The 27,481-nt window shown below is 50.8% G+C and overlaps 3 protein-coding genes and 1 pseudogene across 3 annotated transcripts; all 4 read right to left on the bottom strand.

Annotated features, from left to right (window-relative positions):
* Window positions 1-4,765: 4,765 nt before the first annotated feature.
* Window positions 4,766-6,657, bottom strand: LOC100904850 (SCAN domain-containing protein 3-like; annotated as a pseudogene).
* Window positions 6,658-8,327: 1,670 nt separating this feature from the next.
* On the bottom strand, window positions 8,328-10,808 carry LOC100904704 (plasma alpha-L-fucosidase). Its single transcript, XM_018638848.1, has 10 exons — window positions 10,711-10,808; window positions 10,509-10,609; window positions 10,199-10,331; window positions 9,985-10,105; window positions 9,735-9,907; window positions 9,471-9,620; window positions 9,278-9,389; window positions 9,015-9,175; window positions 8,575-8,740; window positions 8,328-8,466 (listed from the first exon to the last, which is right to left on the bottom strand). The coding sequence occupies exons 1-10, from the start codon at window positions 10,806-10,808 to the stop codon at window positions 8,335-8,337; spliced, it is 1,347 nt and encodes a 448-aa protein (XP_018494364.1). The 3' UTR covers window positions 8,328-8,334.
* Window positions 10,809-12,213: 1,405 nt separating this feature from the next.
* On the bottom strand, window positions 12,214-14,961 carry LOC108864012 (alpha-L-fucosidase). The gene is made up of 10 exons (XM_018638847.1): window positions 14,855-14,961; window positions 14,666-14,756; window positions 14,362-14,510; window positions 14,163-14,283; window positions 13,863-14,035; window positions 13,593-13,751; window positions 13,362-13,473; window positions 12,944-13,104; window positions 12,444-12,591; window positions 12,214-12,342 (listed from the first exon to the last, which is right to left on the bottom strand). The coding sequence occupies exons 1-10, from the start codon at window positions 14,959-14,961 to the stop codon at window positions 12,214-12,216; spliced, it is 1,350 nt and encodes a 449-aa protein (XP_018494363.1).
* Window positions 14,962-18,467: 3,506 nt separating this feature from the next.
* On the bottom strand, window positions 18,468-22,163 carry LOC100904555 (forkhead box protein J1-like). The gene is made up of 7 exons (XM_003741629.1): window positions 22,047-22,163; window positions 21,702-21,947; window positions 21,290-21,544; window positions 21,047-21,206; window positions 20,703-20,918; window positions 19,144-19,366; window positions 18,468-18,594 (listed from the first exon to the last, which is right to left on the bottom strand). Exons 1-7 carry the CDS (start codon window positions 22,161-22,163, stop codon window positions 18,468-18,470), a joined length of 1,344 nt encoding a protein of 447 aa, XP_003741677.1.
* Window positions 22,164-27,481: the final 5,318 nt, after the last annotated feature.

The raw sequence follows: 27,481 nt of genomic DNA, 5'->3' as shown, positions 1-27,481 counted from the left end.
TGATTGAGAGAAAATGTTTCGAGATGGCAGGAGTACTGATGCAGTGATTCGAGCTCGGAGCTGTTCCCAAAGACATGCCGTAGATGAGTGGCGAATCTAGTTTTTCCCGGCACGAGGCCAGAAATCGCTCATACAAATGGACCGCTCCACCCCTGGAGCCTCGGCTGAAACGAGATTCCGTTTTCCGATAGCTTTCTCTTATTCGGCTCACAGTAAACCTCTCCGAAGTTTTGAATTCGCCCAGCGCGGAACCGTATATTAGGCGTGCGACTCATGAAAGACTGTTCCACTCTGAACAAGCGTTGGCTTCGGTACATGATCGAATGTCTCTTCCTGCGCATCGAGTACGGCTTTGGGGCAATCCGATCCAGCGATCATTCAACTGGATCAATCTGTCTCCAAGGCAAGCTTATTCTGGAGAATGAGCATTGATGATAATTCGTTGCTCCCGAGAACCCCGAGCACCTGATTCAGTCGGACGAGCGGGTCTCCTTCTCGAATGCACTTGGATGGAGGTCGGAATGCGCCTCCACGAGATCAAACCGCAACGCGAACTTCCCTCGTCGCGCCGAGAGAGTCGGGGAGGACTCGTCGTTCGCCTGAAACTCAGATTTCATCCAAGTGGGGGCATATCTCGCTTTCAACCGAAGGGGGTCCGGCTCTCGATATCTCCGTTCCTCGGGGCCGGGATCGGTTTCAGAGATCGGGGGCAAACTTCGCTCACGGTGTGTCTTGCCGAAATCCGAGGCCTTATTTGCATTGGCAGTAGCTGGTAGCGGATGAATAATGCAGTTCCAACGGGAAACTTTCCGAGGTTTCGGAATTCCTATAAAACTGTTCCTTTTCTTTGTCTCGCCCTCACTCAGTGCCGGTCGAATTTCCCTCATCTCGAGGTACACCAGAGTGACATCGATGTCTCTCTCCATAGTCAGAATTGAGAAATCGCTCTACTGTTTCTCGATTCCCGCCGGGAACGACCTCGACAACGAAAACATTTTGACAGAGAATCGAACTGCCCCCAGGCAGGTGACTGGCAACGTCGGCGATCCGACAAGCAAGTGTCTACAGTAGTTCACCCTTGAGATGTTCCTTATCGCGTCGAACTCGAGACCGGCCACTCCGATGCATTGCGAACCCGTTTCGCCGTGGAACTTCTGCCGACAGTCAGCAATAATCTGGTGACTCAGCTCGGCGGAGTTCTCCCTCTTCTCAACGATGTGCTCTGCTGCTTGATAATCACACCGAGTCTCCACTGGAGACTCTCCAGGGACGAAACTTGAGGATGGCTCTGGGAGGCGAGGAGTAAAAAACTTCAGTGCTCCGGCTGACAGATTTCGTTCCCGATTCGGCTCTCGAGCTAAACCAGACCGATCATGATGATACTTTTTTCCCCGGTGGAAGAGAGATCGGGAAAATGTCGGAAAATATATACGATACGCGCTCCCAAGGCATAGGGGGTACTTCACGGCGAGTGTTCCTTTTTTTTCAAATGCCACCTTCCTCAGATAGGTATGGCTCGGGATCCATCCCGACTTCCCCGCGTGGAAGAGGTGGGAACCTCCTCCCATACAGCTGGAAAAATGAGGTGGTGCATCCATGGTGACGAGTTCCCGTGCGTTTGAAGGGTCGGGCTCCCATCCGTAATCTCGGCACCTGATTTTCATACCCGAGTTCTCGCATTAGTCAGACGAGATAGCCTGTCGTTCTGCGGAAAATCAGATCACCTCCTTAAATTCCATAGGACATGCTGCCCGAATGCCGTTTCACGCAACTTCCCCAGCAAGAGTTTATGATGTCCCTCTGGAGCGAATAGATTGATATGATGCCCAATTGGAGTATTTCTTCTCGCTAGGCCGGAATCGGAGGGATCCACAGCATACCTCGCGTAACGTTCAATATATGTATGCCGACGAGCAGAATGCTGAACGGCCATTCGAGGTTCACAAGTGGCCGGGAGACAGTCTAAAAACTCAAGTCCGAGACAACATTCGTATGGAATCAGAGAAAGTTATTTACACTAAACCATGTCACCTCGAGTCCCCTCGCTCGAAGAACTTTTCTGAGAGCTTCTGATTCTGAGACACCGCAAGATATATGTAGAGTCCCTGCATGGGCCTGCTTCCCGAGTCCGGATACTTCAAAGACGGAGATCGAATGACCCTCAGGATTAGATGATTGTTTTCAAGAATTGATGTTCCTGAACCGCGGAGGCGCTCCTTCGATGTTGACGTCGATCTCACGATGAGAGAAGCCCTTGTCAACCACCGAGCTCGGCCAGGAGTAGTACTTTGAACCCCTCCCAAGCAGAAGCTTGGATTGAGGCTTCTCGAGCTCCAGATACATCGAATTAGACAAGAACAAGCAGAATTGCAGAGGGAAAGTATTCCGAAAACCTTAACTGGCCATTTGGCCCGCTATGCGACGGTTCTTCTCTTCCTGGATGGTCATCCGTCACAAATGTAGCAAAAAAAGGAAGGTCTGATGACAGACCCCTCAACGACGCCCGGGTAAGTTATTCATGGGCATGCCATCCGCGGAGCGAGGACGCATCGAAGTCACTGTTGAGCAAGGCAGACATACCCGGGCCTTTCGCGCAATGGTAGAGCGTATCTTTTTGCGACCGTGGTCGAGAATTACGAACATTTGCCTCGAGAGATGTGGGCTGTCGACTGGAACACACGAGGCATGGCGGCTCTGGAAGCTAAAGAGAGCCTGGCTTTTTGGCAAGACATCAAAGTTTCGCCGAGCCTTTTCTCTGAGGAATGAATGGTCTGCGTGGAGAGCGCTGCTCGTGATGGAGATACTGGAACTTACCCGAGCTGCTTTTGCGGACCCCTAAGGGAACCGGTGCATTCCACGGGAACATGAGCAAAATAATGAATAGGACGATGGAGAAAGCGGGAAGGATATGGAGAGGAAAAATGATACAATGAAAAGAAACGTCTTCGTGAGCAGTAGCGATACAGGAAATAGTTTTTCTCCCGGAAGCGTGATGCAACGAGACTTCTCCCCGTCTGGGATCTAATGAAGTATTCACAATTATTTGCAGGACGTCGAAGCGAGAAAGGGCATAACTCTGCGCAAGACCTACTGGCAGAAAGGCCTCAGATGCAATAGTGGGCGTCCCGCGAGCCCTGCCGTCTGGGTCAGCGAACCAGCCGCTTGTGAATATGTACATATGATACCAGGACAGAGGCAAGATCGGAGCATGCGAAGAGAATGGCGTCGATCCGCACTTCATTCCCTTCGCAACGAGCAAGAATCGCGAAAGGATTGAACCAGGGAGAGATTTTGAGGAACTGTATCCGACCCTCCTGCACGCTCAATCAGAAAGCGCGGGATCGGGATCAGTACGTCGAAATGCCGGTCGGGGGACGCCTTCTTTCTCACTCTCTGACACTAGTCAAGATGCATATGTACACCATCCTAAGAGCGAGCTCACCGCGCCGGGAATCCTTCGCGCAAGGAACGGAATTCTGTTCTCTTCCAGTCTCCGGCGAGGTAGACTTTCGGAGAGCTCTTCCTAGGTTTTGATTCGGTTCCGGTGGGCTTGAGAATACACCCGGAAATCAATTCCTAAATCGATTCGAGGTACCAGCACGTGAATGCGTTTCCAGGATTCCGATCAGTGCGGAAAATGTGTACAAATAGGGATGATGCGGTTTCTTTCTTCCTGTACCCTGCAGATATGTGGATGGGATCTTATGTGACGAGGCTGCACAGAATAAAGGACACGAATTCGTGCGCACGAGAGGGCGGGAAGCAGCGTGTCCCTTGAGTTTCTACGGCGAATTGCTGCGATGCTCGTCATCGTTCCAGGTCGATTGAAATTTCGATGTCGTTGGGTGGCACACCAAGTTTCGCAGCTCCCTCGGGAAATGTATGATGACACTTCTGACGACGAGGAGTCACAAGAGATCCACCCCCTCCCTCTCCCAGCGCCCGTCGCTCGACCATCATCGGAAGAATTGTATTCTAGAAACTATCCGTGCACACAAGCAAGCTCTTCGCTCACGAGTCATAGGCTGATGTTTGGGAGATCTGATGGGATCCTTGGACAAACCAATGGGCCTTGTCATGAAAAGTTTGACCGGTGATCGAAGTTTCGCTCCGATGGCGGAATGGAAATCCGGCCTCTTCTGCCGATTAGGCTGCTCGACCGAGACTCCATTCTGCGCATCGTTGGAGCATCGTATGTGCAGTCTACGTGCAGGAGAACGCGGAAACACCCCGAAACCATCACGTTTTTAGCTCGAATGATCCATTCGCGTGAGTGCGGCCTTACTTTCAGTTGACCACCGGCCTTCAGGAACTACCTAATCACTTTTACAACGAGGTTTGACTGCAATTAGCGGAGTAGTCTCGACCATTTGAGGCGCGGCAGCCTCTCGGTCGAATATGTTGCCACAATCGACACGGGTCGAGCGCGAAAGCGGAGCAACGTCCTTTGTGGGGGTCGTCTACTCCAGGGGTGGCCAACCTTTTTCGTCCCGCGGACCACCAAAGTCATGGCGACGGACCCCGCGGACCACCAAAATTTAGGTCACCCGTTTTAAAATCAGAACGCGAGAAGAAGGGGGCCAGAATACATCAAGAATGCACTTAATTTATCTTCATAGCACCAGATATTTCACCTCTTCGAAATACAAGCATGATAGAGATAGCAAAGAGGAGCTGCGCAGGAGTTTTCACAATCTCCATGGACTCCGAGTTCGAAAACAATTAAGAACGTTCACGCAACCTACGTTAACGTGTATAAATAGAATTAGTGCGATACTTGTGCTTGCTTCGACGACAAGATCGCGTCGATCTGAGGCGCTAGATTCGTAACTCCTAGTCGAAGTTCCGCGTGCATCTCGAGGGAAGTCCGATATCTAGTCTTGATGGCAGTGACAGATGAAAACGTTTTCTCGCAGAGGTAAGTTGTGGAGAATTGCACCAAAATCTTCATCGCTTCCGCGCTCAGCATCGGGTATTCTTGTCCAACTCCGAGCCAAAAATGAGCTCTCGACAACGAAGCGTGGAACTTCATCTGCAGGCTCGCATCTGAAGCGAGATCCAGCAAGCTTTCTTTCCCTTTCATGCACAAATTCGTGTCGTCAATTTTCGCGGTGAACGGATCCAGAATCCAGAGACTGCCATTTCTGGGATCTTCTTGCTCCGGGTAGTATTTACCGAACTAATCCATGAGGGTTTGTAAATGCTCCCGGACGATTACGACCACTCCCTCGCTGAGGTGATTCTGCTTCGAGAACTCATCGAAATTAGGAAACATCGGAAAATCTTTCTCTGAGACTGCGGCGTGCCAAAGAACTAGTTTTTTACGGAAGCCGTCAATCTTCGCTCGCAGCGTGAACATATCGCAATGCTTCCCTTGTAAGGATAAATTCAGCTCATTCAAATGAGAGAAAATATCGGCCAAGTATGATAGTTTGGCTTTCCAATCTACATCGGACATGATAGCAAGGAACGTCGAATTGTTACTGCTGACTGGAAAAATACCTTAACTTCTTGCAACAAAGAAAGAAGTCGATTGAGAACTCTCCCACGAGACAACCACCTGACTTCTGCATGCAAGAGGAGATGGGAAAACTGAGAACCCATTTCCTCACAGAGAGCTTCGAAGATACGCGAATTCAATGGTTTGCAACGAATCTCGTTCACAATGCGGACCACATCAGACAAAACGCTGTGCAATTGTGGAGAGAGTCGTTTCGCAACCAGTTGTTCCCTATGTATGATGCAATGGGTGCTCAGCAAGTTGGGGTGTCCGACCTTCTTGACTCTTGCTGTGAAACCCATCAGACGTCCTGTCATATTAGCGGCTCCGTCCGTGCATACCCCAATGCAGTTCTTCCACGGTATGCTATGATCTTCGAAAAAGCCGTCAAGGACTCGGAATATTTCGGAGCCAGTTGTCCGACCCGGCAGTTCCACAGAGCAGAGAAGTTCCTCCAAGAGTTCTCCGTCGTGTTCGACCTTGACGAAACAGACCAATACGGCTTTATTCGTCAGATCTGTTGACTCGTCGATCTGGATCGAGTAGAATGTCGACTTCTTGACCAAATCGATAATTTGATCTTGGATGTTATCGGCCATGTGCTCGATTCTCCGTTTCACCGTGTTGCGCGACAGGGAGATACCTCTGAGTTTCTGGTAAGCGTCGTGTCCGATCACCTCCTGACTCGCCAGTAGGATGCATGGTTTTATCAATTCCTCGCCGATGACGTATGCTTTCTTGTTCTTCGCGATTTCGAGCGATATCAGATACGAGGCTCTCATCTGGGAGTTATTGTCACCAAGGGTCATATTTCTCATTGAATTCTGTTGCTGCTTGAGTTCGTCTCGCATTCTCTGAAAGTACTCCAACGGTTTGCAAGCCAGATCGGGATGTTTCAAATCTCGGTGCCTCTGAAGTTTGGACGGCTTCATTCCTTCATTCGATAGGCACTCCGAACAAACAATGCACAGCGGCCTAGGCTCGAATTCGCTACCGGGCTCTTGAATGAATCCGAATCTGAGATAGCTCGCATCGTACTTCCGCGTGCGTTTGTACTGCTTTTTCGGCCTCCCCGATGCCGCTATTCTGCCACCTATCCTGACCGGAGAGAAGTTCGAGGTCCCAGATATCTGTATCTCCGACTCAATTAACGGCATGGCCTCTTCCTCCAAGTCAATAACAGGATATCGTACTTCCCCTTCAGTGGCTAGCTCTCCAAAAGATGGGTTGTCATCGGCGTCCGCGGAAACGTGTTTTCGCTTCCTGAAGAAGCTCTGGATTCTGGCCTGACTCTTCCCGCCCCATTCCGAGGAAACTGCTGGGGATTCTTCAATGAACTTGGGTGACGCCTTCCGGAAACAAGGCTAGAAGCCAGGCTCGAGCTCACTCTCGATCGAACAGTCCGCGGCGCGTACACATTCGACTGAACCCATGTGCGCGATACCCAAGCACAAATATTTAGGAACGGACGTTCCAAATCGAGACGGAATCATCTGCTCGCTCGGCGTGTGGTGTGTGAAACTTCGACACGCAGAGCACAGGTACATACACAATCACGTCTCGTATCCAATGCGCCTTCAGCAGCACGCGCGGCCGTCTCATGACTGACGCACATAGGGCTGTGCAGATTCCGCCGCGAAAGTCATGGGCTGTGCTCGTGTCAGATAAGCTCCCTCTGGTGTAAACTGGACAGAATGCTCCGCGGACCACCAAAATATAGGTCGCGGACCACCAGTGGTCCGCGGACCCCCATTTGGCCACCGCTGGTCTACTCCGTTGGAAGCAATGTTCGAGTGAATGTATAAGGGGTAAAGCGGTCCTATTACGCAAGAGGATTTAGCTCCAGGTCGTAGCTTCCGGCGATTGATCGATAAAATAATCCGAGGCTTCCATGATTTCCGGATATAAAGATCTGTGCTTCTGATCAGGAGACTGATTGGAGGCCCCCGACACAGCGTCATAATGGACAGCATCTTGCGCTTCGGAGAGCTTAGCGTAGGGAAGCCGACTATCGTTCGCTGCCGTGAAGCGCATTCTGGCGAGTGCGCACATCGACAAGGCTGCCAAAAAATCTTCTCCGTTCGGAACTATTGAGCTGGGCTGAAAGCTTCGTGTCAGAACTACGCGAACCTCTGGCTATGTCTAGTACTCAGTTCTCGAGATTGTTGTCCTTCAGAGATTTCGAGGAACGCCGGAGGCGAGGAGTGCGACGCCGTCGCTGGCTCCACGGACGGCAAAAACATATCTGCTCCCATGAGTGCGCCCAGTCGGCCTGCCGGCGCCGTTGATTCACGCGAAGCTGGCTCCGAACTTCCTCTCCGAAATGCTCGGAGCGAGGCAGAGAGTGCGACATCCCCTCGACTCGAAATTCTAAGCTGTTTTTTCTCGTTTTCCTCACCAATCCCATGTGGGCTGCTACCTCAACAGGACGGAGCGAAAAGCTCGCTGGAGTCGATGCAATCATGCTCTCCGGCAATCCCGTAACTGTTCCAGAGAATTCGATCGGAATAATCCCATGAATTGTGTCGCTCAGGGCTGATCGGATTAGTTGGAGAGATTTTCGCGTCAGAGTAGTCGTCGTCGTGACTGTTTTGTCGCGACGAAATGTCTAAGACCTTGGAATTCTAGACTGCAGCTTAGCTGTTCGTCGAGTCGACGATTGATTTCTCAAATCCGATCGGACGAACGTTCCTGCTCGAAGAACTTGAATTTCGATTGAGACTCGGAACCTAGCAGAAATTGAATGCGCTTCTCGGCCGATGGGCTTTTTGAGGCTATTTCATGAATTGCTGGCATGGAATAAAAACCTCTGATGGAAATCCCGCGGAAGATTTTCAGCATTGTATTCGCAGTACCCACACCCATCTCGCGGAGTAATCCGGGGATAATTTGGGAAGCTCTATGGTCAACCCCAAGGCGCTCAGTGTGTGCTTCAAGTTTACGAGGGGCGTGTTGAGCAGCACCACCTGAAAATCACGGGGAGCGAGATTTATTCACCACAGAGATGTCGGATCCCCGAGCTCCAACATAGGGCATAAGTGCTCAATCGGGAGATGTCGCCTACACTGCCACACCTTGGAAACCTGGGGTACCACGGACGAGTTAACGGTGCCTATTGTCAGTCGATAAGGTTCGTCCGTTCCGCTCTCCGGCCACGTCCTCATGAAAGCATAAATAACTGACGTCTTCTGCGTGAACCAGATCTCAGGGCTGACTGTGTCTCGCACATTCATCCAGGGTCTGGAAGGTGGGGAATAAACGCGTTTTTTCCCACGACGATAGAAATCAATCTCGATTCCGCAAATATTTAGTTCTGGCTCCAAGACGAAGCCCGGAAGGAGCAAAGAGACGACGCCGACGCATGCGGGAGCTGGTCCGACTCCAAGAAAGGATCAGGTACAGCTCCGCCGCGCGACAAGTCGGTCCGAAGTCTAGATGGAAGAAGAGCTAAATGCGAGGAAAACAAACTTCCCTTAGATCAGTGTGCTCTGCGAGTATAATTGAGAATACTTACCTCGTGCCATGGATAGCCTCCGCATTGGTTTTGAACCATTGTCCCATCTGTTCAAGACGTTCTTGGAAGATCAAGGGGATGACTCCGTCACTCCGAGCTCCTATATTGATGAGCACGTTGCCGTTGCAGGCCACCGTTGTAACGATCTTTTCCAGGAGATTCTACACAGCATTGGAGGACAATCGAAAGCTAAGATTCGGGTTCTGTTGGTGTACCTACATCACGCCAGGCTTCGAAGGCTTGGAGATATCCCAGGGACCTACCTCGATGCTCATGACATTCACGGGATCAAGTTCTCGGCGATATCCGAATGATGAGTCGTCCAGGGAGAAGACATTTTCGAATTTATGAGGAAATTCGATCCCGGGTGTGAAACTTCCGAGCGATGGGAACAATGAAAATGGCAGTGTATCGGACCACATTTCGATGCCCTTCTGACAGAGTTAAGAATATTACCCGTTTCCACAAGTGAAGAAGTCTCCGTGTTTGCATAGGGTGCCAGAACCCCACCGGTCGTTCACAACAGTATTCGCTTTCTCCTTGTATAGCCAAGCGAGGAAATTCGTGGAGTTCCAGTAGGTCTCCGGTGCCAGATCTCCGTCGCTCCTGGTGGGACCAAAGCCGACAATCTGAGAGTGGTCGAGTCTATTCGCTTCTATACAAACCGATGTATTCGATGGAATCTCTCAATGACTCGGGATCACCGAGACAAAAGATTACCAGATTATATCGGGGCTGTAGCGTGAGACCAGATCGTGAAGCTCGGCTTGAACTTTGCATTGTGAGTAATAAAATGTCCCGAAGTTATTCTTCTTGTCCTCCAACCACTGTGGGTTGTACCATTCGTATAGCGAGTAGTAGACACCAAACTTCAGTCCATAGCTCCGCACAGCCTGAAAAATTCCTTTTCCTAGATGCCTTGATCGTGCAGATTCTGTCTGAACGTTCCTCATCGAATGATGGTACTCACGAAAGCCAGATCTCCGACGAGATCCCTCTTCGGGCCAACTTCCAAAGCGTTCCAATTATGCGAATACATCGACGGCCACAGAGTGTAACCATCGTGATGTTTAGCGGTCATGACCACGTATCTGCAAAGATCAAAGACTGTCTCGAGATGCGGAGCCGAAAGTTGATTGAATCGCAAAGCCTGTGAGATGTATCATCTGTAATTTATATTTTACTTGGCTCCGGAATCGCGAAACATCTTGGCCCACTCATTGGGCTCGAAGAACTCGGCGGTGAAATCCCTCGCGAAATCAGCGTAAGTCCAAAAAGGAGGATAGTGGGCTCTCATGAATTTCGTCACCTTTGGATCTGCAGCGGGCCTGTTTTCCTACAATTTCGAGATCGAGCAGGGGTCGATGCTCAAATTTTTACGGGGACGATCCAATGATATGGTACTTAATTCAATCAGTTTGCCCAAGCGCATGAGAGCTTCCAACATATATGTGGAACGCCGCACATTCATCGCTCTATTCTTCGAGAGCTAGCTTTCACGAACCTCCCACAGCCACCAGAACCATTCGGAAACATACGCGGGTACGCTGTAGACTCCCCAATGAATGAGGATTCCGACTTTCGCGTCATCATACCTGAGGCAGAGCGAAAATGAAATTCGTCAGATGTGCTCGTCGGATATATATATGAAAGGCATTCCGGAAATAATCATATCCCGCTGAAGATATCGACGTACCACTCGGGGAGCGGTCTGTTGTCCAGAGATCCCCAGCTTGGGTCAAAGGTTGAAACAGGTGAGAGGACTGCGATGACCACCAGACTTATGATCAACATGTCGGTCACAATAACTGCCTCCGACGTCCCGGTGCGGATGCTCCAATTTTTCGCCGAATAACTTCCAGATAGGCGATCCGCACGATGTTGAATGGGATGACGTTTTCACACTATTCTGGAACACATCACGCCCGGGGACCTCTCACTGCTTCGCGGCAGCCGACGAGAGCTGACGGTTGGCGCTCGAGAGTTCGAAATCGCTGGCTGCTGGCATCATAATTGATCAACAAGGCCCAGATCGTCTGAGCGCCGGCGCCGATGGTTTGAGATAGAAAGCCTCTAACTCATTAATGGCCGTCAGCAACTTATAGGATCTCCGTTCAGATCCGTTCATCTCTCATCCGGACCAGGAAAACCGATTGGACCTCCTCCATTCGCACAAACGGGGGAAATTACGATTAATAGTCCACAAGTAGAGTCTCCTCAAGACCAGACATTTCAACGATACGAGCATTCTCTTGACTCCCTCAGGACGTTAGAATTGAGACTTTATCGTTCTCCACGATGACATGATGACCATGATGTAGCATGTACCCGAGCCTATGAGATTAGTCGGGACCGTCCAACTATAATCGGGATGTTCGGTCTCATCGAAGCTCTAATCAGAAGCCATCGTAATCATCGACCATTTTTTTGATTCGAGGTATTCGACGGCAGCAGGGAAGTGAGAACACAGAATCTTGCTGAGAAGCACAACGCGGGAGCCGTGAGGTCTTCCCGTTCCAGTGATGATCACAGTGACGGATGTTCCTCAAGATTGTCTCCTCGGCCAGCCAGCCAAGTGAGGGGAGAAAGGGTGCCCCTTGTTCTGAAAATCCGTGGCAAGGGTTCTCCGAGGGAAACCCGACCTACGCCTCGGCGCGAGGACGACAGTGCGCAGTGATCTAGCCAGAGCCTAATTTAAGCAAATCGGTATAGCCCTTGGCTTCCTCGAGTTTACCCGAGTCACGCGTCGACGCTACTTGCGTTAGAAGTCGAGTCGGCCTGAGCTTGGGATACAAACACAGCTCACCACATCCAGGGGAATCCTAATCACTGAATGCCGGTATTGAGAGAAAAAGTTGAGCATCCTGACTTATACGTCGAACAGACTGTAAGTCTGTTCGCAGAGGAAGAAACAGACTTTCGCTGACGGAAAGAGATGCACTGAGGGATAATTGCTTATGATCGCCTCTGAGGCGTGAACGTACGAAAACCCTCGATGCGCCATCGGGTACCTCCGGTATGAGGAGCCGCTCCACGACAAGCCTCATTCCCCAGACAGCTCCGCGTCAAGAAGCCGTCGATGATAGAGACGGTCCGTAGCACGCAAGATCTGTTGCGACTAGCCTGTCATCACTCATCCCATGAGACATTTCTTGTACATTCATAGGTGCAACGGCATCGTTTTTATTGACCCACAATCCTACACAATCCTCAAAACCCATATGTAAGTGAATGGGGAGGGCGCACTTTCACGTGGTAAGATAACGGAGAGTCCATCAGCGTTGAATACGAACTTCAAGTCGAAGAATTGCGGACAGAGGATGTCAATCTGTGGAATCGGACAATAAGAGTCGAGAAATCTTCTAGCAGAGTAGGGTCACGCCCTCCTAGACATCCTTGCAATATGGACGGGGGAGGCGCTCTCCTTACCTGGGAGATTTGCCCTATGACCGACGCATTAATCGAGGAGATCTCCAGGAGGTCTCCCGGCCATTCCGTGAGGAAAGCATAGATGACGCTGTCTCTTTTAGTGAACCACACATCCCGATTCTTCGCATCTCGCGGAGTTATCCACGGTCTGCAGGAGCGCAACACGGATTCAAATGTGTCTAAAATCGTCGCTCCACGCTCGTTTCGCGGAGTATCTTCATGTGGGAATGGCCTAGATACTAGGTAGGGAACGATGGCGCGAGCCGAGCATCCAGATGTTTCGCGGAGAACTTCAGTTCGAATCGGACTTCCAGCGAATGACTATCTCATCGCATCCGATGAGTCGAGGTCGACGCCCCGCACTAACCTGAGCTCAATCGCTCCTCTGATCTGCGTTCTTGAAGGAGCCTCGCACAAGAGGGCGACCGATACATAGATAGAATTCTCTACGCGAAGATAGAATCGGAGTATGCCCCCACTTTTTCGATGAAGAAACTGACCTTGTTCCATAGACAGCTTCGCTGTTCGAGTTCAGCCATTGTCCCATCTGCATGAGACGCTCCTTGAATATCGTCGGAAATGTTCCGTCCTTACGAGCTCCAATGTTGATGAGCACATTCCCGTTGCAAGCGATCGTGGTGACTATTTTCACCAGCAAAGTCTGCGTTCAAGTTCGAAGCTTTCAATCTCGGACTTTTCCGATAAATCTCTGCGACACTTCCGATATTCGGATGCGCTGAGGATCACGAAAACTACTTGCTCGGGAACAGCGGGGAGCTCCTCTAATTTCGCCAGATGGGCCGGGAGACTCAATCTTTGCCAGCTCATGTGCTCAGAGCGATGATGAGAAGAAGCTATCGATTTAGGTCGGCAATCATGTCGAAGCCCGCTCGTCCTACCGATCAAGTCATTATTCACCTTGATGTCTAATACGCTGGCCAAGTCCATGTTCCGACGATATCCCATCGACTGCCCATCCAATGGCAGGATAGATTCGAATTTATGAGAATGCACTTTATCTGAACTAGATCTGAAACGAGAAAGAACGCGCTGTCGGAAGCATGCATGGAGTCAATCCACAGGTCTCCAGCAGGACATCACGGGAAGAATCGTATGAAATGCAAAAGAGCCTCCCGAGGTCGAGTATACTTCTCAGCGCAAGTGTAGAAATCTCCGTGATTGCACGTAATTCCGGAGCCCCATCCATCGTTCACAACGACTTCATCTTGTACCGGGCTATGACTGTATAGCCATGCGAGGAAATTTGTGGAATTCCAATACGTATCTGGTGCAGCCTCCCCATCGACCCTGCAGAATTGTATTTGGCCAAAATGGGGTCTGCCGTAGGGTATCGCAACCGATCCGAAGTATTGATCGTCGTCATCATCATAATCCGAAGTTGACGCCGGAAAACCTCACCGGAGCACGTCGGGCCTGTAGCGCGCGACGAGATCGTATAACTCCGGCTGTACTTTGCAGGCTGAGTAAGTGGTCTGAGTGAACGACGATGCTTTATCCTTCTCCCACAGATCGTTGTACCATTCGGGCAAGGTATAGGACACACCGAATCGCAACTGTGCATTTCTGACCGCCTAGGGAGGGAAAATCAGAAAGCAGTGGAAAACCTCGGTAAATTCAAACTGGAGTGGTCCATTCCCTCCCTGTGGGTGTTCTTGGAAGACAGAATAATGATGATGCAGGGAGATCGGGTAGACTTACGCCCGCGAGATCTCCGACAAGGTCCCTTCTCGGACCGACATCGGCGGCGTTCCAATTTACGGACCGCGAAGACGGCCACAACGCGAAGCCTTCGTCGTGTTTTGCGGTCAGGACGACGTATCTGCGGATAACCCGGAGGTTCAAAACAAATCCAAGTTCCCGAGCTCCACAACGAGAGAATACTCAACCGTGCACGTACTTGGCGCCGGACTCGTGGAAGAGCCTAGCCCACTCATGCGGATCGAAGAGCTCGGCTTTGAAATCAGGAGCGAAATCCGCGTAGGTCCAGTGCGCCGGATAACGCTTCACGAAATGCTTCACTTGGTAATAACCCTTCATTTCGTGACCCTGTTGATTGGGAAGAACTTCCGGTCAGCGGCGTCGGAGCCTCTGCATCAGAACCGCTCACAAGACTGTCGCCGATTTCAATGTATGTATCAATATCATTACTCTTCACTGTCATGCGTGGAATTAAGGCGCCTGCCGGCGTCATCCTGACTAACCTGCCACAATCGCCAGAACCTCTCACTGACAAACGAAGGCACGCTATAAACTCCCCAGTGAACTAGGATTCCTACTTTCGCTTGGTCATACCTGGAACTCAGAAAGCCTCGTATTGTTTCTCGAGGACTCGTAGAATACTCCGACTGAGTCTTCAGGCCGACGATTCTGACAATCAGATGCGAACATACCATGGAGGAGTTCTCCGTTCATCGAGTGAGTGCCAATAGGGCCCATGTTTCAGTCCTTCGGAAATCGCAGCGATTGAACATGCAGAGAGGATGTAAGTGAGAGACATAAGGGCTCACGCTCTGCTACGGGCAAAAAACACTCGTGTTACTCGCTCCTGATGCATCCACTTCGCGTTCGATGCGAGTGAGGGCTTCTCATGAATCTCCCGCTTCTACTCCTCTACGAGAGCCACTCTGCTTTGGGACTATTCTCAATGATCTCTGAACGGCCGGTATATCGTGGCGGCGAAGAGGACCTCTCTGCTCAGCTCGTCGCGCCAGCTCATCAACGATATTCTGTCTCCATATTTCGGAAGCGTTTCCTCCATTCTCCTTTGCAGGGCGCTCGCAGATTTCGCCCTTGGGGGTCTCTCAGTGTATATTGTACCCTTATGCGAGCTTTCGTGTAGGTACTTCATGCTCGCTGGGAGGCTATTCCAGCTTGTTTTCCCCTGCGTCAGGGAATTTCGCGGTAAAATACGCTCTCCCCGGAGCAAGCTCAAGCCTTTTCCGGATGATCTCAAATGGACATGATTTTTCTCGGGCTGAGCCGGTTCCCCCCGCGTGGGATAGATAACCCATCATCCTCGTATTGTGGCGGCTAGTACACCGCGGCGAGTGAACTCGGCTAAGGAATATTTTGTCTGCAGAGCGTGATTAAAAAAATCGTGACAAGAAAACAGACTGAATCTCGAGAACGCTCCCGAACTCGAAACTGTTCTCATTCGAAACTCGAGAACGTTCTTGGAAAAAATCTCTGAGGAACTGATCTCGTCCAAACATTCCTCCCCGGCTCGCCGGCTCGAGTCCGAACACGCCAACTCAGGAGAGATCGCAAGATGTCTTCAGTCATCGCCTCGGCTGCACCGGTAATTTCTTAGGAGAAACATCTCGGGACCGCAGTCCTGACCTTTTTCTTCTCTGGGATCTCTGAGATTATGTTTTCGCGATACGTTCCTCTGGAGAGCCGATGCTCGCAGATTTCATCTGTTCGACCTGCTGTTGCGAGAGCCTTGGACGGGACATTTCCGAATGGGAGGTCGTCAGTTAGGGGTCAAGTGTTGCCAAAGGACACCGTTCCTTACGCAAGCTCTGCGATAGATGTCGCGTTCCACGACTTTTTAAGGGCCCCGGACTCCTGCGAGGCGGGCAGGAAGAAGACCAGGATCAATCACCTGTGATCAATGACCTAGCCCGGATCTCCCTGAAAGGGAAGGGAATCAGATCCGGATTCGAATTTGACGGGAACCGCCGGGTGTGAACTTCCCGCCCTTCCCTACACCCTCCTCTAGTCGAGTAAAAAAACCGTCCGGAAGGAGACATACGCGGAAGATTCTTCCCACGTCTGGATGACGGGGGACACGCCGGAGCCTTGCGCCCGAAACCAGCGCGAATCGCGACTTCAAGCTCCGGGAATTCCATGAGGCGCGAGCATGTCTCTCGCGGCCGCCCCGTTGAGCGCCCATGACTTCCCTGGTTCACGAGACAGCGTATGCCCGGCATGAATTCCGTGAGGGCGTTCGTCGGATACACGGATCGTGGATCGTCCCGTTTTCCGAATTCGATGCTGATATTCGTTCTGGCTTGAGGGCGATCGCGGTTCGATACCCGGGAACTCCATGCCTTGCTTAGGCTGTTTGCCGAACATCGGTGGGTGGCACCTCCTGTGGGTTTGAATCGCTTCCATTGCTATCCAGTAGTCACTTTCAATGATTTGCGTCGAAGCCGATGTGTGACAAGCGACTACACCCGAGGTGTCGTTGCTCTGATTTCTTGAATTTATTCACTCGCAGCCGAATGTGTGACAGACACGGAAGGCTACCGTCAACAGCGACAGAGAGGCAGCTACGCTTAACTAAGCATCAGCCTTTTCTGAAGTTTTGTGAACACGAATTCTTCTCGAGGGCTGCGTCTTTCGGAGCACTCGAAAGTCGTTCGCATTCCGGCATCTGCATATGATGCGGTGGAGATAAATTGCCCGCATAGACGCCCAAGCGAACGAAGAGCTCGGGTGACCAGAAAAACCGTGCCGTAGACCCTACTTCAAGGAAAACATGGACTCCTCAGAAATGGAGCTTGACTTTATTCGCGTCTGGGTTATTACGATGAATACGGAAGATTATTCTGCCATGATTTCGGCTACGATCTCTCGCTATGTGTTGGAGGCCTGAAGAGTATTCTTTCGGTTGATAGATATCACGTCACATCGATCGATCAACCAATTATGAATGAACCTAATTCAATTCCCCGAGGGCCTATCTAAATGCCTTAGCAGCAATGCCCCTAGAAATTCCTATAATATTTCCGTATGATCACTCGAACACGCGGGTAGATGATTCTCGTCTTGATTGACTTGTGTGTATTGATGATTGTAAATAAATATAATTCATTCGCTGAGGGGATGAATATTACAAAGCTTTCTTGTTCTTCGCTACACGAACACCTGCGCGTAGACCCAGTTCTTGAAGTAGATACTCAGCTCACTCCAATATGACTAGCGGTAATCATATGCAAATGGCCGTCCGCCTGAGAAATGCATATGTGATCCGTAATATTAAGCGATGAGCTTCCGATGCTGCATCGTTTGATCACTTCCACTTAGCGATGGAATCAATCAGCAATCTGGGTTCGATTCCCTCGAATCGCGGTGAGGATTCGGGTCAATCAGTTTTCAATTATCCCTTATCTGATCTCCTAAATATACACTATGGTGATGATGATGATCATAAGATTTCTTCTATGGAGATGATTCCCATGGCGACATGGATCGAGCCCGAATTGATTCGAGGTCGGGGGACAAAAACTACAAATCGGACGGTACTCCAAGGTTCAGGAGTGCTGTAGAAATCGACACGACAATTCCAATAAGGTTCGGGAAGCCGCTGAGCTGACGCAACCATTCAGCCGAGAAGGCTGTAAGGTAGAGATGGGACTTCCGCAAATGCGGATCCTCTTTTCGGCATTGTTCCCCAACTTTCTTGATCATTAATCAGGGACCGCTCGCTCCCGATCGGAGCCGTCACGCCTCCCGAACCTTGCAGAGTCTTCGCATGAAACGTCGAAGCTCACCGTCATGACACGGGAGAGAAGGCTCTCAAAAGATGTGGTTTTGGAAACTGCACGAGGTGAACTTCCCCCAAGGATCCAGGGAGAACTTCGATGAATCTAATCCAGATGAGCCATCAGACTTGTCAGTAATTCTTATAGCTAGCGAGTCTACTCGTCCCAAATAATACCCACCGCAGTCTCGATATGAGGATTTCCAGCTTATCAATCGAGGAAGCCGATCGTAGATTGCCCTACGAGTCGCGATTGCAAACGCTGTTTTGCTTCGTTTCATACATTCTAGGTATATAAATAGAGTGGTATAGAATCTGCCACAAAATATTAGATCATATATCACACATCCAGCGTCTTCCGAGGACAAGGAGGTAAGATGATAAACATCTGTCTCCTTGTCCTACCGAGATGCTGGAACGGAGCCGTCTTAGAAGCTTCGCAACCACTGTTGGGCTCCGTGGGCGTCCGCAGAGCAGATATCGCTGCATTCTCTTTTTACATCCTAAGACTCAGATTAAAAGTTGTACGCTTCAAGTTCAATCGCGGCAGCCTCCAAGGCAGTTCTGCATTCGTCGTCCCAATGAGATGTTGCACCAGCTGAACCATTGGTTACGGTGGTGAACTGGAGATCAGCGCCGGCACTGAAATTGAATTCAGATTTTAAGGAGGTCGCTCGCAGGCATAGACCGAAGATTTGCAGCATCATGTCAGTGCAAGCTTGTGAGCTTGAACTCGGGATTCCGGGCCAAGTGAACATCACGCTCTTTTCGAGGCGGTATCCTTCAATGCGAGGGAGCGAGTGGTATGTCAAATATGTTCATTTCGACGGTGGCACCGCATTGAAAATCATCCGACGGATCCAGAATCCGTCTTCTGAGCATAGAAGCCCTCGTTTCGAAGGAATCTCGCTCGTTCAAGAGAATATGTGACCACAGAGCGATGGATGACTTCGTTCCAAACATATATCGACTGAAGCAGGCAGCAATACATCGAGCTCGATGCTTTGATATTCGTGTGGGCCAGCTTTCCCGTACGAGCTGAGGCTTCAGCGCACGCGGACGGTTCTCGCCATGCGATAAAGATCTCCGCTCCCAAACGAGTTATCGATCCCCAGGAGCACCATCAACAGGAAACAGAATTCGTCTCATGCTCGGCGAACGATTGAGAGGAAGGAAACGTTGCCGACTTACTTGTGAGCCACGTTCGGAGTAGTCACCGGTGGCACGAATTGTGTCGGAGGTAACAAATCCAATTGCTGAGGGGGCGAAGCTTCCGTTGGAGGTGTGGCTGAAGTCACCGAGGGAACACCCACCGTAGCTCCTCTGAGACCCCCTATCGACAAGTCAGCTTGGCCGTTGAAACAGCTCTCCCACCAGATATCCCCAGTACCTTCGGTGGTACTCTGTAAAGCATCTGCGGAGAAGAAGATACATTCCTCAAGAGAAAAGCCTGATGAGCTCTAATGATCCGAATGGAAAGGAAAGCGACACATCGATTCGACACGGAAGCTCGACGAGCGCGATCCGAAGCGTGAGTTCCAGGAATCTGCCATGATTTCACCGGAAGTTTGATAGTCTGCTGCGTAGCTCATGAGTGAAGCCTGGGAAATGATTTTCACAAGCCGCAGACTCTCGGGAGCTGACAAATTCACATATCCATCCATTATGGAGCTCATTATGCATGAAAAAAACAAAGGAAGTAAGCTAGACCCTCGTCATGAACTGGCGCGCATTTTCATCACCCTCGAGAAGTTGAGCCGCATTAGAGAATCTCGAAGAGCAAAAACACCTGGGTGATCACTTGGCGAGTTCCGATGTAGAGTCGGGAGAGATGGAAGTCTCTTTGTGATAATCGCGAAGAAAATGGGAGGAGGCTCCCTGCGCAGGAATGCACGATGGCCGCTCCGGAGAGCGAAGGTTTTGTCCAGTAGTCAGGAACGAGACGAAGCAGGCGGATCCCGTTGGCGGTGGGGGAGGGATAGTTGAACGGATATCTCTCCAGATTTTCCAGAATTTCGCGATTATCGGGAACAGAGCATACCCCTGATGGCTTTAGAGAGAATCGCTCCTTTCTGAAACGCCTTCCTCACTGATCTTCTTCTTCCTCCGTCTACTTTCGTATCCAGAGTATGCATTCCCACTCCTTCCAGCGGAATCATGGAAGGCGTTCTGACAGCCGACAATGCGAGACAATTCCCTTCCATGTTAGTCGATTCTCCGGTACTAGGCATCTCACGGGAGGGGAAATCCGCCTCGTCCGCATTAGAATAGCATCTATCCAAATGTCGCGATTGCGGCGAGTCGGAGAGTATGCAAGGATTTTTCTGGAGGCATTGGTCGAATCGTTTGAATCAAGCTCGCCTAAATCTCGTAGCCGACACAGGATGGTCGTTGACCGCGAGCAGCAAAGGGAACAGGCCGCGTCAGCTTGGCGGAAGGATAGCTCAGGTCAGTAGTTCGGTCACGTGACAAGTGACTCAGTCGGCGGTCGTGTACGTGTCCCCCGAGTACACTACATTATGGACCCCGAAGTTTCGGATTCTCTCATTTCTATTTGCCCTAGTATCCACCACGTTAATTCCATGAGAAAATCCCTTTGGAAAGCTGGATGCGGAAACGCGGAATCTATCAATCTATGTATGTCTACACAATTTTCTTCCCACATCAATCAAATTAGCTACGGAGCGACACCTTCGGATCCGATCAGCTATCAAGGAGAAATGTTTTTGAGTAAACACGGATGGCCTCACCATTTTGTTCAGTCTGGTGCTCCTCCCGCGACACCGGTCCATTAACGAGTAGTTGTCCGTCGGCTAAAACGGTCCCCTGGGGCACACTAAAGACACCGTCGGCTGTGGTCACTTCAACGACCTCGAGCTGTTCTAGCCCCAGCTCACCCTCCGAGAGTATCCATGAGAGATCGCCTTTCAGCGGATCCGTCAGGAGACCTTGTTCCATCTCAAGACCTTCAGAGAACATGAACATCAGACTAACAGTCAACCATCATTGCTTGAGAGCAACCGAAAGTGAAAATGGTTCTGATTGAATTTCAAACCATCTCAAAAAAAAATTCGGGTCCGCGGTCCGAACTCACTCTGCACGGCTTGCTCCGTCTCGATGACAACTTGTTGGGCCGGGTTGCCCACCGATACGAAGCTAGAGTTGATTGAACTTTTCTCTAGCGTCGGGAAGGAAGGCAGCGGTGGTGAAAGATTTCCGCAATGTGGCTGAAGAGGACTGCATGTCTTCTCCTTCTGGAAGGCAGTCGAATGTCTCATTTTTTCCGAGCGAATTCACCCGTTTGACGCCTGAACTCGAAAACATCCGATGCGCATACCTTTTGAATGAGTTGCACAACTTTGGGCGAAATTCCAAGAACGACGTCTTTAGTCTCGATCGTTTTCTTCTTTCCCTGCGGTCGACTTGTGAAGCTGGTGTTCGATGTGACCTTCCTCTTTTTGAATGAACCGTCTACCATGTGATTGACGTAGTTTGGATCCAATTTCCAGAAACCGCCTTTTCCGGGTTCGTCTTTTTGCCGAGGAATTTTGATGAAGCATTTGTTCAAGGAAAGGTTGTGGCGGATCGAGTTCTGAAAATTTCGCTTGAGTTTCAATACACGAGCCATCGCGCACTTCGATTCAGCTGAAGCCCGGCAGCCGCTCGTTCCGGCTGAGCTACACGCCGCTGATTCAAGAGTGAAATCTACTGCACGAACGATAGGGCAGAAGTGTAGAGAATGAGCTCACCTGCCAGCCGGGATCTGCGTTCCGGTAGTATTTAAAATTATCTCGGATCCACTTGTAGATGGCAGAGAGTGTCATTTTGTTGGAATTGTTCTGCATCGCCATGCAAATGAGATTGGCGTAGGAGAATGGTGGTTTAACAGAATCATCGTTGGCGAAATCAATCGTTGGTGGCGGTCTCTTTCGAACAACCGTAGGAGGTGGTGAAGGCTTCCGAGGTATGATTGACGGCACTTCATCGAATGGCACCTGGTGTTTCAAACGACATTGAACTGAGTCGGACATCCTCTAAATGGATCGCCCTGAAAAAGTTATCTCTCTTCGACCTCTACATACATACGAACTCACCGGACTAGCTGGCGGAGTTGGTGGAGTTGGTGAACCGATTCTGCCCATGATGTTGAGATTTTGAAGCCAATGAAGTGACGTGAGCGAATCGTCCACCTCAGGCTGCGCCGACGACATTTCTCCTCCACAACTGATTCTTATGAGGGACACCAGGATTATTTACAGAGTATGACTGCTGAAAGAAAAGGGCACAAGCTCAATATTGAGATTTGAGTCATCACACTATGAGACCGAGCCGAACTCTGAAGAAAGATCGGCGAGAAGCTTCCAGAAAATCGCCCAGGTATCGAAGCCTCGCTCCGAGGACACTGGCTTCCTTTTAATGCTGAAGTGACCCCATCTACTCTCCGACGGAGCACTCGGTTGCCTTCCCTGGCCAGAAGTTCCCCAATCGTTCCCTCAGTGGATCCTCTCTTCCCTGGTGTAGGAGTCGGGGAGCGTCGCCGATCGGTCGGCAGGTCCAATACGGAAATTACTGAATTTTCGTGAGTGAGTATAATATGATAATTATGTGTACGTGAGCTCAGGAGTGCGATATGCCTGTGGAGTTGCGCACAATCAAGGGAAGATTCACTGGACCGATTCTTATCCGAATAATATTATTCTATTAAAAAATCCGAGATGAATATGCGGGACTCGATTGATTTTCTCAAAGGCCTCGTGTTGTGAGGAGAAAGCCACATCGCTCCGAGGACCAATTTGTAATTTGTGATCAATTTGTTACCGGTTCCAATTCATGGGCGACAGACCCTCTCAGAATGAGCACAAACGAAAGGCAACGTCACTCGAGTGTATTATGGAGTGCAGTCTCTGGGCTGTGTCTCGAACCTAGAGATAGATACGCGCAAGGAATATTCTCGCGTGTAGCATCGTCCGGCGAGTCAAGCAGCCGGGTGACTGAGGCAGCAGGTGAGCTACAGATGTCGAAGGAGTGAATCGAACTTTTGAGGGAAAGACCGGAGGAGCTTCAAACAAGAGTAGATGCGAGTCGACTCCGAATAGCTCCTTGTGCGTGACCGAGGGGAAATGCTGATTGGAATGAGAGAAAGACCTATTGATACATCGATTCGACGAGAGACCGCTTCTACTCAGGTAGTCAGTCGGTCGGCCCAGCCAGCGGTCCGTCACGGTAGACGACAACGACCAAACAACAACACCGACAGTGGCTCCAAGAATACTAGCAGCTCACGCAGCGGAGCTCGGCGGCATCGATCCACGGCGACAACGACGACGACGACAAAGGAGAGGAATCGATGATGATTCAATCCCCCGCTTCCCCAACGGACGGACCCGCTAGGAGGCAACGACGATGCGATCTGGCTCGGGCAACTACCGGGAGCGGAATAAGCAGGGAATGGAAGGCGGGAGTGTAATGGTTGCAGTCCCATATATCTTCAAGCTTCCCCCTTCCCTTATGCGGAGCTTTATCGTACGATTTCCTTCATAATCCCCTCGTCGTTTCGCTCCGAGGCTCTTTTCCTGGACGTGCGCTGCGCGGCGCGATTGCTTCGATCGGGTCGTTGCCCTCACGTACACCGACTGGATTGGTCTCTCCACAGCCAATGAGAGCGAGGGTAGCGATACTCAGCGTACTCTAGCTCCTCCCACTCACGGAGCTCTCTTGGAGAGAGAGAGAGGACAAGGGACGTGAGAGAGCAAAAACGATGGAGAGACACAGCTACTGAAAGCGCACGAAACAGAGATCCGAAAAGAGAGGAGCGGAGAGTGCTCGCTAAGCGTACGAGTAGCTTTGGAAGACGATTGCTCATTCGAAACAACGTATCCGATCTGACTCACTCCGCTACCGGATCCGATCGTCGACTGGAATTCTCGTCGTGGGAGGGGTCCGAAATTCCTGTTCTCCCGGGAAGAGGATTCAGCCTCGTCAAGGAAGGCGGTAATGTGGAAGCGTTGGAATACGTGCTCTCTCCTATTGAAGAAAACACTAGCATCGAGACTTCCCGATCGGAATTCACATCCAGCTCTATTCAGTCCAGCAGGCATAGGGACGAGGGCTCGGTCGAGGACGCAGAGGGATCGGAAATCCGCGAAGCCACGAAATCATGATCCATGAGATCACATGAAGTTCGCTTGTTCTTCACACATGATGGTTCATGTACCGATGATTAGAACACGTAATCAGACGTTCGAGACCTAATATTTTCCTCGATTGATGGACTCGAGCCTTGATCGATCACCTTGTTGTGACTCATGAGGAGGAATGTCCGACGAAAGAGCATTCCCGATTCACTTTTATGCCTCTACCGATGGATGTCTATAGCCGTCAGGGAATATGAGACCTTCTCTGTTCCCTTCTTGCGTCGCCGATTCCGATCTCGCGCTCGTTCATATCCTCAGATCTCCTCTTCCTCTCGCTCTTTTCACCGAGTTGTCAGCCTATATGCCCGTACGTTCGTGTAGCTCGTGATGCGTGCGTCCATCAGTTACAATCGTCACCACTCTCAACGGAAACAAAGTGGCCTTTCGCTCCCTCGCGTTTGACCCCACGAAGCGGCAACAATTTACACATTTAGGGGAGTTTCGTTTTTCAGGAGCTCTGTGCGACTCTGCTCCCCCCGAGTCTTTCACATCTGCTCGGATTTTGATCGTTCCATCCCGTATCGAGAGGGAATCGAGCGCGAGCCGGGCGTTATGATCCGATTTTCGGAGCCGACGCCGAGCCATGCAGTCCAGATACGGTTGGGCGATCTAATAACGATTTTCCCGTGAGCGCTCACAGAGCGACCTAGGCGGAAACGCGTTCGAACAGTGTACGCTCATATTTATCGCTTGCCATGTCGAGCGAAAAATCGCTGCAAAAAAACCTGATTGAATAAATTCCAAACCTGGATGAAAACAACGCTTTTCAAAACACAACAACAGCATGAAGCAACTAGTCCCTCGAGGACAGACCATTTTTTCCTGAGCGTGAATATCGAATCAACGAATAGTATGCAGCTGCTCTGAGCTGCATCGCTCACTAGATCGGTCGTACGCCGCTCGATTCGCTGATCGGTCTGTCGCTCGCCAGCTCGCTTGGTTAGTGGCTTGGTAGGCGACTTGCGTCCCGGAGTCATTTTCGATCGATCAATATACTACCCGCCACTGGCTAGATATCAAGTTTCGGAGTTTAGAACTCGAAATTGTCAACAGAATCGTATTTTCGTCGAGCAGAGTATCAAGGGAAATCACAGTATGAAGACTTTCGGAAAGATCGATGACTGTGATTCCAAGATCTCGAAAGGTTCGCAGAAGCTTCTCAAAAGATATGGCTCCCTCTGTCAGCTCCTTCGCGAGCGCCCCCTGCTCGAGCTTTTATATGCGATGCACTTCCCACAGTCTTCCCGCAGCCAGGATATGCTCAAACATAAGCAGGAAGAGTGTGGCTCGAGCCTATGGGTGGCGCTTCTTAAAATAGAGAAGAGCCTCAGACGGAGGCGTGGCTCCCTCCGAACCACGCAGGGAAGGTTTTCCGAGAGCCTGTTTCAACGACGAAATTGAAATTAATTTCGAGCCGCGATATCTCGAATTCACGAGGCAACAGGCATAAGGGTAGAAAGCGACGATCACGGAGGGCCGACCCCGCCTTTCCCCCCTCGTTGATTCCAATGACAGTCTCCCAAATCGTAGGCGCATCGATGTTGCCAACGTTGTGATTCCCATCGCTTCTAGTCTGATATCCTGCTGAGAACCGGGACCTAGTATCTTCCGCATTGAGATTCAGAGCGCAGCGCGCCATAAGCGGCCGATAAGGAGAGGCGTACAGACTGTGTCGCAGTGTCATGGGAATTTAGCCCGGCTTTCGTTTCGGTGTTTGCTTTTCTAGATTAACGAAAGCAATGCCACAAAGCGAAATGATAACGTCGAGTAGTTAACTCACATTGGTATTCCGCAGCACGAAGATGCGACGATAGGCGTGGGAGAATCGTCGCGAGCTTTTCGTTTACGATTCGTGGCATCGAGCACGAACGCGACCAATGGACGAGTCCTGGATCTTCCGAGACATTCTACACGGAGATCATGCCATCGACCCAAAGTGATCCAGAGCGATCTCGTCCATGGCGCACCAGAGGAAACCGTTCGTCGCAACCGTCTATTGCGTTCCAGACTCCTCTAGAGCCCCATGCTCGTAGACGAAGAGGGACTCTGCGACAGGCTCTCAAGAAGAGGGGCCGAGCGATCTTGTCCGACGGACTGACTGACCGAGACTCGAAGGGAACGATATAGACGGGCAAAGGCTTGGACACCTCTTCGCGGAGGAACGAGTGCCGACCGGCAAGCTTCGTATTCGAGGCTGAGGTGCTTATCGGATTGGCTGAATTTCTTTCAGCGACTTCCGGTGGGATTCACTTCTCATAGACCGACGCAGTCATCGTCGAAGTGAAGAGTTCGTGTCAGTGAGTCGCAGTGAGTTGCATAGTTTCGTGCCGGTAGTCACGAAATGAATGACGACCGCAACAACAACGACTACCGCTACAACTATGAACAGGCAAGCGAGCGGATGGATGCTTCAAGTGCACTTCTTCCGTCGATTCTCTGTTAGGACGACGACGACGACGGCGGCGACTCAGCGAGCCGGCGTTACGTTTCCGTGGGATGATGTCGAACGAACGAAGCGATTGTTTGGAGGGCACACAGCCTGAACGAGCGGACAAACGCACGAAGCGAGCGGACGCACGGATGGATGGCTAGCTGGTAGGCTGGTTGGTCGCTTGCTCGGTGGATCGCTGGAGGAATGGCAAACCAGCAAGCCATTGAACTCTTCCTCCTTTGAGATCGGACGGACGTAGGCAAACGTCCAGGTCGCGTTGCGTCGCCTCACTTCTGCACACCACGAGCACCGAGCTCACACACACCCACCCACTCACACACACATGAGCACAAACACGTCCAGACGCGCGGCACACACGCACATCGTCTACTCACACAGCTCACTCGCGCCATCAGAAAACGAAAACCGGAGCGTTTCATCCCGTTCGTGCATCCTTTTATCGTTCACGAACTTGACGCTCTGTGGCGGCTGAGATCCATTTCCTATCATCGCTTGGAATTCCTTTTCCCTACAAAATAGTGCCCGGTATTTCGATCGAACGGCTGACCCTGAACTAGTGTTTTGAATTGCGCCAATTTTTCGAGCCACCAGTTAGCGGGCCGTGAAACGAACCCACGAGCGACTAAATGAAAGAGCGAGCGGGCCTGAAATGCGTCGAGCACCACCACCTGTACTAGAATCTCTTAGCGAACACATGCGTCGTCGTCGTTGTCGTCGTCCTTTTCATTGCTTTCCTCGTCGATCCGTCCGCTTATCCTGGCCAGCCAGCAAGCCGGCCTGCCGGCCAGGCGACCGGCCCGGTAGCTTGTTCCAGTCTTCTGCCGGCTGCTCGACTAAACTCTGCCGTGCATAATGTTCGTCCTTTCCGTCGTCATCGTCATGT

Source organism: Galendromus occidentalis, unplaced genomic scaffold (genome assembly GCF_000255335.2).
Source record: "Galendromus occidentalis unplaced genomic scaffold, Mocc_1.1 scf7180000077190, whole genome shotgun sequence".
In the NCBI taxonomy this organism is placed as follows: domain Eukaryota; kingdom Metazoa; phylum Arthropoda; class Arachnida; order Mesostigmata; family Phytoseiidae; genus Galendromus; species Galendromus occidentalis.
Note: the sequence above shows the minus strand (reverse complement) of the source record. Positions and strands in the feature narration are given on the sequence as shown.